At 43.7% G+C, this 19,086-nt stretch overlaps 1 protein-coding gene across 5 annotated transcripts in view; it reads right to left on the bottom strand.

The window, feature by feature from the left end:
- Positions 1 to 19,086, bottom strand: part of LOC147623106 (uncharacterized) — a 203,787-nt gene that overhangs the window by 95,121 nt on the left and 89,580 nt on the right. For all 5 annotated transcript variants that reach the window (XR_015269330.1, XM_086821168.1, XM_086821167.1 and 2 more), the window contains 4 exons: positions 11,668 to 11,757; positions 11,524 to 11,592; positions 10,423 to 10,539; positions 10,057 to 10,290 (listed from right to left, as the gene is read on the bottom strand). Coding sequence is in view for 4 of the 5 variants with exons in the window: in XM_086821168.1 (XP_086677294.1) it covers positions 10,057 to 10,290; positions 10,423 to 10,539; positions 11,524 to 11,592; positions 11,668 to 11,757 (510 nt within the window). In the remaining variant the exon portion in view is untranslated. The remainder of the gene's footprint in view (positions 1 to 10,056; positions 10,291 to 10,422; positions 10,540 to 11,523; positions 11,593 to 11,667; positions 11,758 to 19,086) is intronic.

Raw genomic sequence — 19,086 nt, 5'->3', positions numbered from 1 at the left:
GTCGATTATAGAGCTTTGAATAAGCTTACCATCGAGAATCAGTTTCCAATTACACGCATAGATGACATCCTTGACAAGTTGGATGGATCGGCATGCTTTAGCTGAATTGATCTCAAGAGTGGGTATTATCAAGTGTGTGTAGTGCTTGAGGATGTACACAAAACTACTTTCAAGACAGCATTTGGGCTTTATGAGTATCTTGTTATGCCTTTTGGTCTTACAAATGCCCCGGCAACATTTAATAGAATGATGGATCGTATATTCCGTGGGTACAGAAAATTTACAGGTATCTTCTTTGATGACATCCTAGTCTTCTCGAAGACCGAAGAAGAGCACAGAGCTCATTTGGCCATTGTTTTTGAAGAACTCCGTAAGCATAAACTCTTCGGAAATGCAAAGAAGAGCGAGTTCTTCTTGTCAGAGATACATTATCTTGGGCATATTGTGTCCAAAGATGGAGTGCGGATGGATCCTGTAAAAATTGATGCAATTTGGAATTAGCCCGAATTGAGTTCACTGCATGAGATCCGTAGTTTTCTTGGATTATGCTCTTACTACCGCAGGTTCATTCGGCACTTTGCATGGATTGCTTCTCCTTTGCATGATTTGACAAAGTGTTCAAATGGACTAATGTAGAGAGGGATGCATTCCTCAAATTGAAAGATGCAAGTACTCATGGTCCAATGTTGATCATTCCGGATTTGCAAAAGCCTTTTAGTGTGAAATGTGATGCATCTAGAAATTGCATAGGAGCTATCCTTAATCAAGAGGGACATGCCGTGGCTTATGAGAGCCATAGATTGCATGATGGAGATCACATAAAAATCTCAGTGGTATTTGCTGGTATAAAAATCTCAGTGGAGATCACTTTTCGGTGTAGCACCTTCCTGTAGCCCAACTTATGGGCAAATTGAGTGGCCGAGCCGTGCATGTGACTTGGGGGGCAGTTGCTTTGCTCTCCCAGTCCGGTCCATAGCTTTTTTATGAGGACACAGATTCTGCTTTTTTCATTCGTAAAGGTATTGCCCAGCATGGTTTATTGCAGGATGTTCCTCACTCTGATTATACACCCCCTAGACAGAGGATTGACACCAACTGGGAGATTATTGCCAGTATTACAGCATGGCAGATCTGGAGAGCTAGACACACGGAGGCTATTGAGGGTGTCCAGATTTTTGGGTCTCAGTGCATTAGTACTATATGGGGTGATATCATCCACACTCTTATGGCTACTTGGGCTCGCATTCAGGGGCTCTCTCGTTCTGCGCAAGCGAAACATGTGATATTTATGCGGGAATGGGACCATGGCATCTTCTTTTCCTCTAGTACCACAGGTCTTACATGGCATCATGATGCTCCTCAGTGGTTGAAATCACCTTACATATTGGGGTGATTCTATTCTTTTCCGGCTTACAGCTGTGGTTGTTGTATGTTTTTCTCATACTTAATAGAAGTCTCTTTCTGGAAAAAATAAAAAATAAAAAAATTTACTCACATAATACATTACCACAAGTGATAACACAAGTATAAAAGACATCTCTACCATTAATATTTAAACTTCAAATCTCAAAGTTTCAAAAATTTAGACATTTCACTTTGAAGGTTTCAGTGGGCGTTTCACTAAAACGCTGAAACGTTTCACATGTTTTAGAGGTTTCATGTTTCAAGCTTCCTAAAACGCGTTTCACGATGACCATGCATTGACTGCCTAACTATGAAATCCAATACAGTCATCTCGGCCATCTGGTCACAATGACCCCCCTACTCTGAAGTCCAAGATATCTAGCATCGTTGCCGTCCAATGGCATCGTTGCCTCCCATATACAAATCTCGTTCTGGCATCGTTGCCTTCCAATGGGTCATGTGGCATCATTGCCACCCAAATACAAATCTTGCTCCTTGGGCTATCGGACATCATTGCCACCCAAACTAGAGCATGTCCAAGAAACCATTATAAGCAGAATAATGATCAATTCCAGTCCAAAATATATACAATGAAGAGGGCTAGAGATACAATCCCTCCTCTTGAATCCGTCGATCACACGACATCCATATCTGTACTTCAAATACATCTAGACGAACCACTTCCTCATAAGCTCGTATTATATCTAGATAGTCCTTGAAGTACTTCTATAGCATCCATTTCGTATCCAATAGCGAATAATTCTCGAATTCTAAGAGAAACTTTCTCACCAGTGTCTTTTCTCTTTTTCTCACAGAATGAAACTCAATCTATTCTAGCTCTTCCACCCCTGGTGAAACTCAATCTATTCTAGCTCTTCCACCCCTGGTGGAATGAAACTCAATCTATTCTAGCTCTTCCACCCCTGGTGGATCCTTCAATACAGGCTCCTCTGGGGGTAGCCCTGTACATGGTTTCCATAAACTGTCATGGAAGGCATTATATATCCTCCAATGATCTGAAAGGTCCAACCGATGACATACATGGTTGATCTTCTTGGTAATCTGAAAGGTCCATATAACATCAGTCCCTGACTTTGGCAATCCAAAGATAAAATCCATAGCAATACTCTCCCATAGAACATTCAATGGATCTAACTTGTCCATCTGACAAAACCAAACATTCTTGAACATAAAAGTTAATGTTCTTTCTGCTAGGCCATTGTAGTAGCTTCTCCCAATCTTGAGTTGTAGTAGACACTTTTGGTCTTCAAGTCCTTTGCTACACATGAACGGGTTTACTTCATAAAAGAATCTTTCTTGATGACAATAAAAGTCATAAAATTTCCATTCTAAAATCTATTCCAATACAATCCTAGAAATCCTCATCTAAGACTTTCATAGGCCACAACATGGCCCTCATGGTACAAGACTGCTCCAATGCAATCTCCTGTTGACAAAGTTTGTGGCAGAATGTCAATCTAATGATCTTCCGATCTGTCTAGGTTCTTGCTTTAGCTTGTCAAGAAAATTTGCAGCCAAGTGTCCCTTCTTTCCACACTGAGAACACTTCCCTTCTTTGGAATATTCTTCACGTTGCTCAAGGGACAATCTTCTTCGAAAGAGTGAGGGTTTGTCCCCACTCCCATCCTTCTTCTCTTGAGACTCGGCTCTTGATGGGGATCGGTCTTTAAACTTCTTCCTTTGAGGTGGATCCCGATTGTCGTTCTTTGTCTTGCTGGCATGTACAAGGCCTCGGCTTGCAAATCTTTGTCTTGCGTGTCTTCCAATGTTTTCACTCCAACCATATAAACTGCTTGCATAAGCTTAAGTTGCAATCCATTCACAAACTTACGCATCTCCATTAGTGGTGGAATGGGAGTATATGAAGTAAACTTCAAAGAAACTGCTAAAAATTTATTAAGGTACGATGCCACATTCTCACCAACTTTCTGCTTTACCTCATCCCATTCCTTCTGCACATCTGCTTCAAAGTTTGCGGGTAGGAACTTCTTGTTGAACATAGTCTTGAAGTCGGTCCATGTCTTCTGCTCGGTCCCTTCTTGTACTACTTTTAGCCACCAATTCAAGGCGGCATCTTTCAAGTGCATGCAAAGTTTTGACTTTTCAGAGAAGTCATCTCCTCCAAAAGCGGTATCAAAGTGCTTAACAAAAGATAATGCTTTTTGTGTATCTTGCTTTCACTGAAAAGAATCAAACTTGACGCTCTTCTCTCTCGGTTTGAAGTCCATCTTGCCAGTTGATGAAGGCTCCTTTGCCTTCCTTTCCTTTACCTGTCTCAAAGAAGCTGCATCCGACAGAGTGGAATAAGGGATAGCCTACCTGTTTCCTCCTCGAGAAATAGAACGGGTAGCTCTAGATCCTTCTGCAATGGTGGCTCCTTTGGCCCGAAGATAAGCTTTCGCAGCTTCTACTCCTTCGGCTTCAGTGGCTCAATCCTTGATGCAATCTTCAAACATTCGAGCCCTTCTTTGGTCCTGTTCCTTCTTGGCTCTCCAAGCAAGGAATTCTTCATCTTGGAGAAATTGTCTACAATGCTGAAAATCGCAATACTCTACTGATGTCATCGCCACGGTTTCATGAGAAATAGATCAACGGCCTTGGTTCCCATCTTGAAGTCGTAGATTGGCCTCATAGTTGTTCCCTTCATGGGGCCCTTGGTCTCCCTCTGCTCTTGACATGGCTCTATAACCCCAAGAAAGTTTCTTCAAGAGAAATTCTGCTCTAATACCACTGTAAGCCCAGCAGGGCGTGCTGTGAGTGACAGATTCAACCAAGTGTCCAAGAGGTAAAGATAGAGAGAGAGGGGAGTACTTGGCATACCCCCTCGACATATCTTAATGTCAATCTAGGTATTGATAAGACTAGGACTATTTATAAGAAAAGGATGTCATCATTAATAAACAAAGACATTGGTCAAAGATAAGGCATAGAGATTTGCCAGATGAGCAGATGACACCACAGATATGGGGACAGACCAAATGCACAAGCTCACCCTATAGGGCTAGTACTGGAAAATATTTGAAACATATGGATGTACTTGATGTACTCAGAACACATGGATATACATGGAACATATGGATGTGCTTGGAACACTTGCACTCCGTAGTTGAGGACAGCTGCGATATAAGGAGGAGGGATGTAACTATTTGGCCCTCCTAGCTCTTTTTCACATAATGGAACTAATGCCTGGACACATGAATAGATTGATGAAAGCATGAAAACAAGGTTCATGAAGTTGCGCAAGAAAAAGCAACAGTTTTGGACAAAAGCAAGGAAAAGCATAAAAGTCAAATTGAGTTGACCATGAGTAAAGGGCACCATTGGAAAGACGAGATTGAGCCGGATCAAAAAGCTACAAGCCACTTTTCCAAAAAGCAACTCCAAGGCCAAAAAAAAAGGCCCTAAAGCTAGAAAAGCATAAATCAAGAGCTTTGGCAAAAGATGAGTAGTATTCTATAATTATTAAAATATAAAAACAAAAAAGACAAAAGCAAAGCTTGGTTAGAGCTTTTTGACAAAAGCGAGCCTCTCCCCAAGTATAAAAAGACACTTTAAGTCTCTCTCTTAGATCAAGTGCATAAAGTTGTGGGGATCATCATCTTCATCATCTACCTTACCTCCGGCTACGCCACCTTGCTCCTGGCCAGAGCCGCCGCCGCCCAACTCAACCGCCCAGAGCGGCTGCCGCCTAGCTCAGCCCGGTCAGAGCCGCCACCGCCAAGCTCAACTGACCCAAAGCCGCCACCGCCACCCAGCTCCGCCGCCACCACCCATCTTTGAGATTCGAGATTTGGATTTGGAATTTGCACTTGATTTGGATTTGGATTTAGATTTGGAACTTGGACTTGGACTTGGATTTGGATTTTGAACTTGGATTTGGACTTGGACTTGGATTTGGATGTGGACTTGGACTTGGATATTGGATCTAGTACTAGCCCGCTGAGAGATACTTGTGGGTCATCCCCGTGGTGGTGAGCTCGGCATCAAAGATCTTGTGCCTCGACATTAACATCGACTTGGATATCCTACATCAGCATATCTGTTTGTTTTGTATTCATTGATTGTATTGATCCTGGCCAACATGCCCGTGGATTGTTCCTGAATAAATTCCTGAAAGGGGACGGGGCCGGTTCCCCGCTCAGTGTGGTGTATTGTGCAAGATCTCTATACCCTTCTTTCTCTCCCCCCTCTCTCTCTATCTTTATTTTTCTGGACACCCAGAGAACTTTGACAGTTGTACATTGATTTGTCTCATAGGTCGAGTTCGGCCTCTAGTAAACGTTAATACAACTTTCTTTCTTTCTTTCTTTCTCTCTATCTTTACCTCTTGGACACGTGGTTGAATCTGTCACGGCACGCCCCACCACTGGGCTTATAGTGGAGGTCAGTCATTGGTGCTAGCCCAGCCTGTCCAAGATGTGCAGGAGCTTCAGAGACAGTTTACCATTGCTTAGGGGACTACAGGGAGGCACAAGGGATATGGACTGTAATAGCACACCTCTTTGGAAGGATGAGGAGAGATGCCTACACTTGTTTTGGTGCTATTGTTCAGGCCTGCAAATCAGGTTTGATGAAAACAACAGAGATATGATCATGCGGGTTACCCAGGGAGTGGGTTGGCGGTGTCTTCCTCAAGATATGCCAGCGTACCTCCAAAACAAAGGTTGGGACACTACAGGGGAGATTATTGCTAGCATCACAGTGTGGCACATCTAGAAGGCTAGATGCATTGAGGCCATGGAGGACACTTATGTTTATGATACCCAATGTATTTGCAAGATCTGGTGTGATATTATCCACACGCTCAAGTGGCTAGGATTCACGGATCTTTGAGGACCGTAGAGAGAAAACATGGCCAATTTATGAGAGAATGGGATCATGGCATCTTTTTCACTTGAACTCATATGGGGCTTGTTGGTAGCACAAGGCACCCAATTGGTTGAGATTTCCCCCTTGCTTGGTCTGAAATCTCCCTTTTTGTTAAAAAAAATTCATACTTAATAGAAGTCTCTTTTCCAAAAAAAAAATGATTGCGATCAATCCAAAGGATTCAAAGTGCCCAAAAGCATGTCCAAGCAAGGAAACCTACATAATCAACCAATCTTTTGTGATATCTTTCAAAGATCTAGAAATGCTTGGAGAAGCAACATCCTGCAAAATTTGGCATCCAAAGAAAGAGATAATCTAAGTAAGAAATCTCTAGTATCCAGATTCCAAACAAGCCCATGCAATCAGCCCTTAGCCATTCTGCTCTTGGATTTTGAGAAGGCCTATGATATAGTGGATTGGGACTTCCTTGAGGGTACTCTTAGCCATATGGACTTCTCTCAGAGATGGATCAAGGGAGTTTCATGCATGTATCGTGATGCCCACAGTAGTGTGCTCGCTTGTGGTGATAGAGGAGAGCAGTTTCAGATTTCTCGCTCAGTACGGCAGGGTTGCCCTTTAGCCCCATTATTATATATCATAGTTGCAGAGGCCATGAGCATCTTTCTCTGCTCCACTGCTGGTATTTCTAGATTGAGGTTGCCTCTTCGTAGTCAAGAGGAATTGGTTGACTCTGAGTTAGCTCATGACACAGCCATGTTCTTGAAGGCTTCACATATATGCTTATGTTCTTCCGGGTAGCACGAGGAGTTTTGTTTGGTAGCAGGGGCACTCATTAATTGGCACAAATCTATTGGTTTTTGGGTTAGTGATTCACCGAGAGTTGCTTGGGGAGCAAAGCTTGGTTTTACTTGGATCAGTAGAAGATGCACTGCTAGATATTTGGGATGCCAGGTTGGGATTGATATTTCTCCTGCATAGCAGTTTGCTTCGGTACTTATGAGCATCTAGAAGAAGCTCCTTCATTGGAGCTCCAAGCTTGGTTTATTGCCTCTTGTTGGTGCTTCTCTCGTGCGTGCATTGGTCAATTGCGGAGAATGATCTGCAATTTTCTCTAGTCGGGTTTGGATGGCACCTCAGACACTCATGCCAGGGTAGCTCGGCTCCCTCACAGTTATTGAGCCCAAACAAGAGGGGGCCTTGAATATTATCAATCCAGATGTTCAGTGCAGGGCGTTGCTCTGCAAACTTGTGGTCAGAGGTTTCCTAACAGGCACTGAGCCTTGGAAGGATTTTTTCTTGTCTCAGATTTCCGGATGTACACCTCGGGTCGGGAGAAACTGGATGCCTAGCACATGATTTTTGTTCACAAAGGCTAATATCAGGGCACCATCTTCCCCTCTTATTGCAGCCATTGTCAGAGCATGGAGAAGCATGAGATCTTTTTAGCAACAAAGGCATCCTAGGTCTTTGGATGAGGTTGACCGCCGACAACCTATTATGTGGAACGAGCTCATTAGGGATGAGGCCGGTCAGCCACTTGGTGCATCTCGTTATATGCAGTTGTCAGGATGGCAGAGATGTGCATACACAATTCTTGCTTGGAAGACCTTTAAGAGTATTCCGGAGGATCGGAAAGCTGCATCCATTCAGCATCTTAGGGGCTCTCGCATTCATATTGATCAGATTGATGCAGCTATTCCGCATGAGTGGCTCTCTGGGACCTTTCATGGAGACTATCATCAGAGTTGACTGGGAATCTTTTTGAGGATAGGCATACCTCTGCAGGTCATTGCTCTCCCGGGCCAGGAGGCTACAAATTGCATCATTTACTTGTCATGCCTGGAGGGAGATTGAGGAGATGTAGTATGGAGGAGATCATCCCAGATACTAGGCTTAGTCCAGTAAGGATTGTTGGTCATTCCGGAAAACATTGGTTCATTGACCCTTCTCCTCAGATAGTGACTCATGGCTCTTGGTGTTTGTGGTTATATGGTGGCAATCCTATCAGATATCTTCAGTGGGATCCAGGAGAGTGGGAGTGGATTAATGCCTTCGATCCTTTGAAAAGCCTTCCTTTTTTCAGTTTCACCATCTGGAATGCCAAGCTTCTCCTCACTCGACAGATGCATAGGATCCCTACTCTTGGGCCTCATTGGGAGAGCTATGATATTTCTCCAGTGATACAGTGCAATTATTGGCATAGACTTTAGCACTCATACAAAAGGAGCCAGATCTCTCATTTATTTTGGTTATTCTTACATGGTGATCTCCCCACCAATCCGTGGAGATCGGTTTTCGGTGTAGCACCTTCCTGCCCTAGGTGTGCGGCAGATTCTGAGACTGTACAACATTGTTTATAGGGATGCAACACTGCACAGTAGATTTGGGGTTCTATAGCCCAACTTATGGGCAAATTGAGTAGCCAAGCCATGCATGTGACTTGGGGGACAATTGCTTGGCTCTCCCAGTCCGGTTTGAGGGAAGTGGTACAGACTCTGCTATTTTCATTCGTAGAGGTATTTCCCAACATGGTTTATTGCACGATGTCCCTCACTCTGATTATACACCCCCAGACAGAGGATTGACACCAGTTGAGAGATTTTTGCCAGCATTACAGCATGGCAGATCTTGAGAGCTAGATGCACGGAGGCTATAGAGGGTGTCCAGATTTTTGGTGGGTCTCAGTGCATTAGTACTATATGGGGTGATATCATCCATACTCTCATGGTACTTGGGCTCGTATTCAAGGGTCCTCTCGTTCCGTGCAGGCAAAGCGCGTTGTATTTATGTGGGAGTGAGACCATGGCATTTTCTTTTCCTCTAGTCCCACAGGTCTCTCATGGCATCATGATGCTCCCCAGTGGTTGGAATCACCTTACATATTGGGGTGATTCTATTCTATTCTGGCTTATAGCCGTGATTGTTGTATGGTTTTTTCATACTTAATAGAAGTCTCTTTCTATAAAATAAAAAATAAAAAAAACAAGCCCATTAGATGAGACACAATCTCATTGTGACTTGAGCATTTAAACACGAAGCAAAGAAGCTATCCTTCTTTTGGCAAGAGTTTCACCAACATGTGGCACTCCAACCAAACATCACCAACGGAAAACTCTCTACTTTAATGGCAATTTATCGGACCAAATCTTTTGAAGATTTTGTTTCCACCACTTGTCCATATGCCAAATCCTGTTCGAATGAGCAGCAATCCACGGCTTGGGAATAATCAATCTATATATTCGGGCAGCAGTGAGCTGTGACATAGGAACTTTGGGAAAACCAGACTCATCTCTCTGAAGTGTCCAATCCAACAATCTGTTCTCTCAAATGGTAGGTGGAATCACTTCAAATTGCTGTAACAAAGCTCTAATTTTTTGCTAGACAAGCCTGTAATGCATACCCAAATTCCATATTTTATGCACCTGCAGGAATGTAAGTACTCTACCATCCGGAGAGACAACATCCTAGATTAGACACGATTAACAGACATACAGCTTGAAGTGGAGGAAGCAGTCATATGGGCTACCATGTTAGTAAGATTAGGCCGGGACTTGCAAGTAAAGTCCACACAATTCAGGGATTCTCAGAAATGATTCACATTACTGTTAGTTGAAACAAGGCCCATATTCAACTCCTTTAAAGATGCATAATCTACACTAGCAAAGGCAGTGCTCCGTTCCAATGCTTTTTCTATGGACATGTGGTACTTGTCTCACTTTATAAAGAGATCATAATGCTACTTAGTGTTCATGTTTCTTGCCAAACACCTTCCTAACATGTCCTCAAGAGTATCGTACTTACCCACATTGCAAACTGAACCTGATAATCTTCATAGTTGCCTCCAGAAGTAAAGTTTGTGCCAGCTGCATTGGCTTGCAGGGGAGCAAGAGTTTTGACCATGGCATTTTCCCAACCAAGGGCTAGGCTTTTCCTTTGTTCATCCGTTAAGCTCGAGTTCAGCTTCCTTGCCATGTACTCAACCCACAGGGGGTGCTTATGGTTCCAGTGGTTAGCTCCCCATCTGAATGACCCAATCTGCAAACAATGCCCATGTTCCCATGTTTCAAATGTGTGTTCTCAAATTACCATGCAAAAGCATTTTCTAAAATTATTTTAAATCCCATCATAAGACACGCACATCATAACACATTGTAGAGGCTCACTTACTGCAGAGATTTTCCCCAACGGGTCATACTCCAGACCACCAAGAGAAGCTTCCACAGGACTAGTTGCCCCAAACCATGTCAAACAGCATGGTCGATGTTCAGTTATACAATGTTGTACCTGTCATTATACAAGTACTCAAGTGACGACAACAGTATAAAACTATCAAAATATCAAAGACTCTTTCAACATTTGCAGAATTTTACAATAGATACCCTCATTCTCTTTTGATAAGAGATTATGACGGTCCATTTTTCAACCTAAAAATTCATCTCTCTACATATATGTAGCCTACTACAAGGCTATAGCTCTTCAGGTTCAATACATGGATGGATGCAATGTATGTATGCATAGCTATAGCTTTTCAGATTGAATACATGGCTGGATACAAGCATAAATGCATGCATACATGGATGGATGGATGGATGGATTCAATGCATGCACATGCATGCACACGCGTGCGTGTGTGTGTCTGATGTGTGTGGGTGGGGCCAGAGGGTGTAGTTGTGTAAAACACCACCTTTATGACCACGTCTTTTTTCTGACCCATGGGTTAGATTTCAAACCCCTAATTAATGGCCTCTCCTATCTTGATTCCTACCCTTTTATTATCACACCTCTTATTTTAAACCTTGTGAGATTTTGTCATGTCTACAACATCCTACACAGTCCCATCTCATCCCACTACTGGCAATGCCACTCCCACTACCATCATCCTTACCCCCATTATCACTCTATATCCAATAACATTCAGTTTCAATACTTCCTACATCAAACCTCCACAGCTTCACCTTCATCATTTTCCCCGCATGCCACCTACTTCACAACCCTTCTGTATGCCGTATGCTTTAGCTCCAAATATCAAATCTTATCCATCTCCAACCGTGCAGTGTCGTCCTTCTGTCTAGATTTTCTCATCCCCCTGTGAACCATCACCTAACCTTCCAGACACAGGACACCAATACTCAAAGACCCCTCACATGAGACTATCATTAAGTATGACACAGTGGTGTCCTTAGCACAAGTGCATTGTGAGGTGTCCCTTAGCACAAGTGCATGCATGATTGAATTGTGATTTGTTTCAATAAGAAAATTTATCATTACTGCTGGATTGCTTAAGCTGATACTTGTGTTCTTTGAGAAATCTATCGCCTTGTTGAGATAATTGAGAATCTGCACAAGAACGCCAATAAATAAGAAACAAAAATTGGGAGCCACTAACCTTAGTAGAAAGTAAAAATCACTAACCTCTTCACTGGTCATACTCTTGTAGGAGGGTCGCCAGTTGTAACCCCAAGCAGCAAAAACGTTTATAACTGTCTTGATACCCGTCAAGATCTGTAAGCATAATGAAACCTTCGGTTTTAGTTTGCATGCACATGTGCATGTGCTTGTGCACAGGCATGCACATACATACACTTTTTTTTTTTTTTGTAAAGCTTCATGTCATTAATTACAGGTGGGAAACCTCAAAACGAGGAAAACCCACCAAAAAGACCACACTTTTTATTTACAAGTGGGAAACCTCTAAGCGAGGAAAACCCAGAAAAAGAAGAGTAACTATAGGCTTCACTACCTAGAAGCAATCAAAGTAAATCCTATAAGCATCAAGAGTGATGTCCCCAGCATCATAAGCAAAATGAAGCGCGTGACCAAGCGAGAACTTGAAGTAATGGAAGGGAACAATGTCATTGGCTTGGAACATGAGGTTGTTCCGAACATGCCATATGGTCCAAAAGACCCAGAATCGGACCCAGCTGAAAAATACAGCAAACTGAGACTGTGATGCTTGTAATACCCCAAAAAGCCAAAAGCATCTGTGAAAAATGCCCGAAGGGAAACGAAGGCGAAGAGCAGTCGAGACCCGGCGAATGAACGATCTGGAGCATACGCAACCCCATAGTAAATGTGGGACAGTCTCCTCAGTAGCTTTACATCGGACACAACGTGAAGGCGCAATATGACGTGCATGTAACAAGCTACCAACAGGAAGAGCACCAACCAAACAGCGCCACAAGAACAGGCGTTCTTTAAGAGGCAGATGACTTTTCCAAATGCGAAACAATGTACGTTTCCACCACATTGAAGATTTGGAGAAAGACCATAGCTGATTACCATGTCTGACTATCCATGCATCCGATGCATGAAGGCATAAACTGTCCCAGCTGAAATACATTTCATAGCAGTGGTTCCAAGATTCCAATCAGATAGACGGGAATCCACATTCAAGGGAGGTAAAGGAGAAATATCAGCAATCATCCGCTGAATTTCTGTCCAAAGATGAGAATAATGGGATCCCAATTGAAAACGATCCGCCGCAACAGAGAAGGAAAGAACCTGACCAGTGTCATTCACCACCTGATGTATCTGACAAATTCCTTTTTGAGATAGAAAATATGCCTGACGAGGTGAACGGTCAACCAAAGTGGAAGAAAATACACGACTCCAATGCAAACTCTCTAGCCGCAGGGAATTGCCCATCAAAGATCGGGAACCATGCCATATCATATGTGAAGTAACTTCCTTCCAATCAATAATGAGAGAAGAAGTGAAAGGACATCCCGGAATTTGTCCTTCAAGTTTTCCACATATAAGATCCCAGTATGTGGGTTGCCAATGACCATAGAACGGCGTGACAATATGCCGACACAAATGGGACACCATGAGAGTCCAGGGTTGCTGCTGATCCAACAAAACCGGCAAAAGCATAGCTTTCCTAGCCAAAACATGACGTCTCAAATCCAAAATATTCAGGCCTCCAAGGCGCTTAGGAGAGCATAACTTGTCCATGGATAACAATCTGAGGCCCTTTCCACGAGATGAAGTGCGCCAGAAATGCGCCAATATACTTGACATAAGGGACTTTAAGCGGGATTGAGACCAATATAGCAAAGGTAGATAAAACTGCACATAAGCTACAAGAATGCATTGCACAATTCTAAGACGCACATGAAGCGGGATTGAGACCAATATAGCAAAGGTAGATAAAACTGCACATAAGCTACAAGAATGCATTGCACAATTCTAAGACGCACATGAAGCGGCCATGTGGACAACTTCCAATAATGTAACTTGGAGTGCAAGCGCTCGGCTACCCAATCCAATTTCCCTGTAGCCGATACAGTCCAACCCAGCGGATAACCCAAATGACGAACTATAATGTTCGGAGGAACAAGTTCGCCTGGCCAAAGCAGCTTATGCCAATCATACTCAGTCAGAGCCAATAGTTTGGATTTACGAAAATTCACTTTGAGGCCTGCTGCCAATCCAAACAAATGAAGAGTATGCATAATTTGTTCCACGTCATCTTGGTGATTGCGGGGCATAAAGAGAGAATCATCTGCATAAGCTTGTGCAATAAAATGTTTCCCAGAGGGTAATTTCAAGCCCTGCAATCTTCCAGACGAAGTCAAAGATTCCAAATACATAAGCAGGGGATGAGTAGCAATCGCATAAAGCAAAGCACTGAGAGGACAACCTTGCCTTACCGAACGTCCCAAATGCCAAGGATCTGTGAGAAAACCATCCAACAAACCGGCAGAGGTACTGTCAGCATACAAGAAATAAACCACAGAGGATAGCTTAGGCCCAAATCCCAGCCGAAGCATGGTATCTGCAATGTAATCCCAAAGAACAGTGTCAAATGCCTTTTCAATGTCAACCTGCATGACCAATACATCTTGTCGAGTGTATTTGGCATACTCCATGCCAATGATGACATTTGCTAGATTATCAGTAATTTGCCTTCGTGGAATGAAGCCATACTGAGATGGATGCAAACCATCATGCAAAAACCCTTTAAGTCTATTGACAAGCATTTTAGCCAGCAATTTATAAACCACAGGCATGAGCGTAATCGGCCTCCATTGCGAGAACTCTTCACAAAGTGCTTGCTTTGGAATCAACTTGAGCAAGCCTTCTTTCCAAGATGAAGGCAAAACCTGTTGTTCCCATGCCCTGTTTATCATTAACAATAGTGGCTGATCCAGGTAGTGCCAAGACGACAAGAAAAATTCTACAGTAAGGCCATCCCAACCGGGAGATTTCCAACGGCCCAAATCACACAAACTGGCATACAATTCTGTTTCTGTGAAGGCGGCTTCCAAAAGTTGAGCCTGGTGCGCCGATAAAATCGGTGCAACTTGAGATAAAAACAGGCAACGAGCCTCTCGACCTTCCTGCGTGAGAGAAGAGGCCTCAAAAATCTTGCCATAATGAGATTCCATGGCCCGTGCAAGCCCCACACGAGAGTTAGTCCAATCACCAGTCGGGAGTTTAATCCTCTTAATAGTTTGAGACTGCCTGGAAAGATGTAGATGACGAAAGAATTGTTTAGAAGTGCATCCTTTATCCGCTATAGCCTTTTGGCGAGCTCTAGTCTGCCACTTTGCCAATTTTCTCTCATCATTACAATGCAACAAAGCACGAGCAGAAAGCAACTCTGTCATCTGGATTTCAGTAAGAGATGAAGTGTTAGCCAGATGTATCAAACTTTGACAAGTGCCTTTGGCCTGTTGAACTTGCTCTCTGAAATGCGATAAATAGTGTCTGCCATAATCCTGGATCACACATTGAACCCGCATAACAAAACGAAACCATGCTGTATCCATATCAACATGCATTTGAGAGATCAATGGCGAAATAATATCCACAATCAGATTGCGAAAAACCTCATGCTTAAGATAAGCATTATTGACATGCAGAAGTCTCTTTCTAGTTAATGAATCATTGGCAGAACATGAACCGAAATGTATTTTCAAGCATACCGGAGCATGATCCGAGAGACACAAGGAGTAATCAATCCACATATCACATACAAAATCATCATACTGCTGCATCTGAAAGAGATACCATCGGTCCAGACGAGCACGATACATTGATCGAGCGTTATGCTGAAATGTGAATCCTGGACCATTGGCTTGCAACAGAGGCCACAAATCCAAGACATTACATGTGTGCTGAAAGAGATCCCAAGCTTGTCGTTCCACATGAAGCATGTGAGAATGTCCAGTAGTATTATCCACATGATTTGGAGCATTATTAAAATCGCCACAAAGAAATGCATTAGAACGCCAACAATAAGAGGAGATGGCATGCCACAAACGAGCCCTGTCAGTAGAGGCTGTGTATGCATACACACCACCAAACTCAAAAACTTCCCCATTGATAATACATTGAATGACCATCCATCTGCCAGCTGGATCATTGAATACCAACATGGGAAATAATTCATGGCGAACAAGCATCAGCACTCCAGAGTATCCAGCGGATCCTGCATAAGCTATCCAATATCCCGCAAAATAGGAAGTTTGTCCGGCAAAATTATGCTGATTATGCTCTTGAAGAACAACAATATCTGCTTTGCAAGTATGTACATAGTGCCAGATTAGCCTCCATTTATCCTGATTGCATAATCCACGCACATTATATGAAATGCAATGTATAGAACTATGCATCTTAAATGGTATATACAGTGGGCGAGAAAACCAACAGAAAGCTTAAGAACTCGTGCCCATGGGCACATCCGCATCAGTCGCGGAAACATCCGCTGCCAAATCAAAACTCGAATGTGGAGGAAACAAGTGATGGCCTTCCGACGTTGAAGCGGTGCCCCCTGTAACTACTTCCTTATAAGATCGAACAACTTTATCCCAGGCCTGTGCCAAGGAAGAGTTATCATTACAAGGCAGTTTTTGCTGAGCAACATTCTTCAAGGGGGGCACATAATTGCGAGAAGATGGTAGAGTACGTGCTTTGACAGTTTTCTTGGGTACTATCCACGCCTGAGTAGCAGGAAGCTTCTCTTTGCCCTTGTCTTTGATGTTCGGGGAAGCAGGAACACTTGGCATTTGAGACTGCTTCCCTTTACCATTATTTAGTCCAGTTGTTGATGTGGATGCGGAAGCACCTTTAGATTGTGCCTCAGGGGAAGATTTCGCTGGAGGAGGAGTCTGAGGGGTAGGGACAGCCGAAGGAGGGGGTTGTAGATTTGGTTCAGAACATTCAGATTGCATATGACCAAATTTGCCACAGCGAAAACAGGAATTGGCAAATTTCCCCCATTTAAGCTTGAATGGTCGCTTTCCGACCACTGTGTCCCCAGAATCAACGGTAATGCCCGTAGGAGCAGGAAGATCAGTGTCCCATAGAACACAAAAACGATTTTTATTGGCATCCAACTTCGGGGGGCAAATCACTTTGCCCAATTGAGCAGCCAACAAAGGAAGAAAATGACGCCAAGTACGAGGAAAATCCACCACTTCAACCCAAACCGGGCACTTATGTCGAATAAGGCTCTGATAATCTTTAGTAAGAGCCCAAAGAAGAACATGAGTCATTTGCGTATTGAAGAAGAGGGGAGACATTTCCAACAAAGCATCTCTAGGCACATACATACACACACACATATTTACCTATATATGTTTATGTATATGTATACACACCCCACATATGTGTGTGTGTGTGTGTGTGTGCGTGTGTGTGTGTGGGTGAGAAAGCCATCTACTACATGCATTCATCCTATTCCCCTTCCTGCCTTAACCTCCATCAAAGCCTACAGACTTCTTCAGCCTGCCCCATGGATTCATCAACATGCTAATTCTCTGTGGCATATAAGGAAGCCCCTCTCATGGTGGCGGAAGAATCTCCGAATGTTGTGGAAGTGTAAAATGCCATTGAAACAAAGACTTTTTCTTTGGAGATGTTTGACAGGCACATTGTCAGTGGGGGTCATACTTGCTAAACGTCACATTGCACCTTCCACATGTCTAAGATGTCAGGCTCCTTCAGAGACTGTTCTTCATCTGCTTTGGCACTGCCCTTGTTCCAGGATCCTCCTCAAGAGAATTTCAGATTTTCTTCGGCTCCGTTTCCCTAGTCACATATTTGGGAAACATTTCTGGCTTTTTGGCAGATATATGCGGTCCTTGTCCCAATACTAACTATCTCTCTCTTGGGTGAGATATTGGGCTCTTTGGACAATTTGGAGTGAGCATAATTTGGCATACTTGGGTCGGCAATCCTTATATGATGCCTGCCATGAGGGTGATATGGATGCTTCTTGTTTACAGCTTTTCTCTTTATGTTTCTGACATTTGGGATACTCTCCGCTTCGGAGACTTCCCATCTTGTAAATTTATGAGCATATAAATATACTGCACTGGATATTACCAAAAAAAAAAGTGTGTGGGTGAGAAAGAAAGAAAGAAAGAAAGAAAGATTTTATTAACGTCTTCCAAAAGACCGAACTCGGCCTATGAGAAAAGGAGGTGTGTGTGTGTGTGTGTGTGTGAGAGAGAGCTGATGAGGAGATCTGCCGCCGACTGTGCAACATCACCTTCGCCTCTGTGCAATGCCGCCTTCATCGCTGTGCAGCACTGTCTCTGCTCTTGTGCACCTGCTTCTTGCACCTTCGCACACGTGTGTCTATGTGTGTGTGTCTGTTGTGCATGTACAGGAGTTCGCTGCTCGTGTTGGTGTTGAGACATGTCCTGTTTCCCCTCTGTCGAGTCTTCTTGTATCCCTACGTCCCTTTCTTACACATACTGGTGGCAAGCCCACTTGGCATTACATACCACCTCTGTGGTTATTTCCCCCTCCCCCCATTGTATGAGATAGCCTTCTCCTCCTTGAGCGGCCAGTCGCAAGAGCTGCCCTTTGTTCATCTTGACTCGAGTTTCCCCTTTGGAGATGGATTTGTACTTAGCCATTTTGGCTGTTTTTCTCAGTAACTAATAGAAGGATCTTCTTCCCCACCCAAAAAAAAAAGCATCAGTACCCCATGAGGTCATTGGGGAAGATTTTGGAGCTTCCCCTTTGGTAGTCGATGCCCTTTTCCAAACGGTGAGATACTTACACCGTGTATAAGCACTAGGTAGAGACCGCCTCCCAAGATTAGCCCTAGAGTCCTCGATGGGACTAGAGACACAAGGAGCAGTTTGTTCATGGTATGCTCGCGCCAGGAGATCGTTCGCCTCACACTCCCTAAGCATTGATGGTCTACCACCTTTCTAGTATAGCCTTGACGCCCCCCTCTTGCCCCTCACACACCAAGAGATCAAACGCCTCATCCGCACAGACCTCACTCAATTAGACATCCGTATTATATGACCTGCCCACCAAATCTCAGTTCTATAGTGAGCATTTCTTCAAGCTCACACCAAAGCCACACTACCTACAAAGACACATGTCACATGCCATGAGGATGGCGACCTGGGTCTTATCACTCTCGCTAGATATAGCCAGGGAGATATGAGGGCATACAGGAGGAGTAGAGGAATTACCAGATGTGTACCATTGGGGAGGTAGAGACAGAGGAGCACTATATCTGCAGATTCCCAATATAGTATGAGATTCGGGGACTATTCAGGGAGGGATTTTGGCCCACTCTCCAAGGTGATGGATTACAAGGATCAGCGTTGCCTAGAGGCTAGGCCTATTTCTGCTGGAGATGCGTCACCACACAGATAGGCTATTCAGGGCACACAGACCACCAATGGACACATCACAGAGAGTCCTCACACAATGAGCAGGAGAAACCTCAGCTCAGGCAGACATGCCAGCGCCTTACCCAAAGCACCCATTAGTGAGGGGTCACCATTGAGAGAGCATCCCAGATCCAATGGGCCTAACGTCCATGCCCACCCAGGTGTGCAGACCCTCCACACA

Source organism: Cibotium barometz, chromosome 27 (assembly GCF_041138505.1).
Source record: "Cibotium barometz isolate CiBa-2024 chromosome 27, ASM4113850v1, whole genome shotgun sequence".
NCBI classification, from domain to species: domain Eukaryota; kingdom Viridiplantae; phylum Streptophyta; class Polypodiopsida; order Cyatheales; family Cibotiaceae; genus Cibotium; species Cibotium barometz.
Note: the sequence above shows the minus strand (reverse complement) of the source record. Positions and strands in the feature narration are given on the sequence as shown.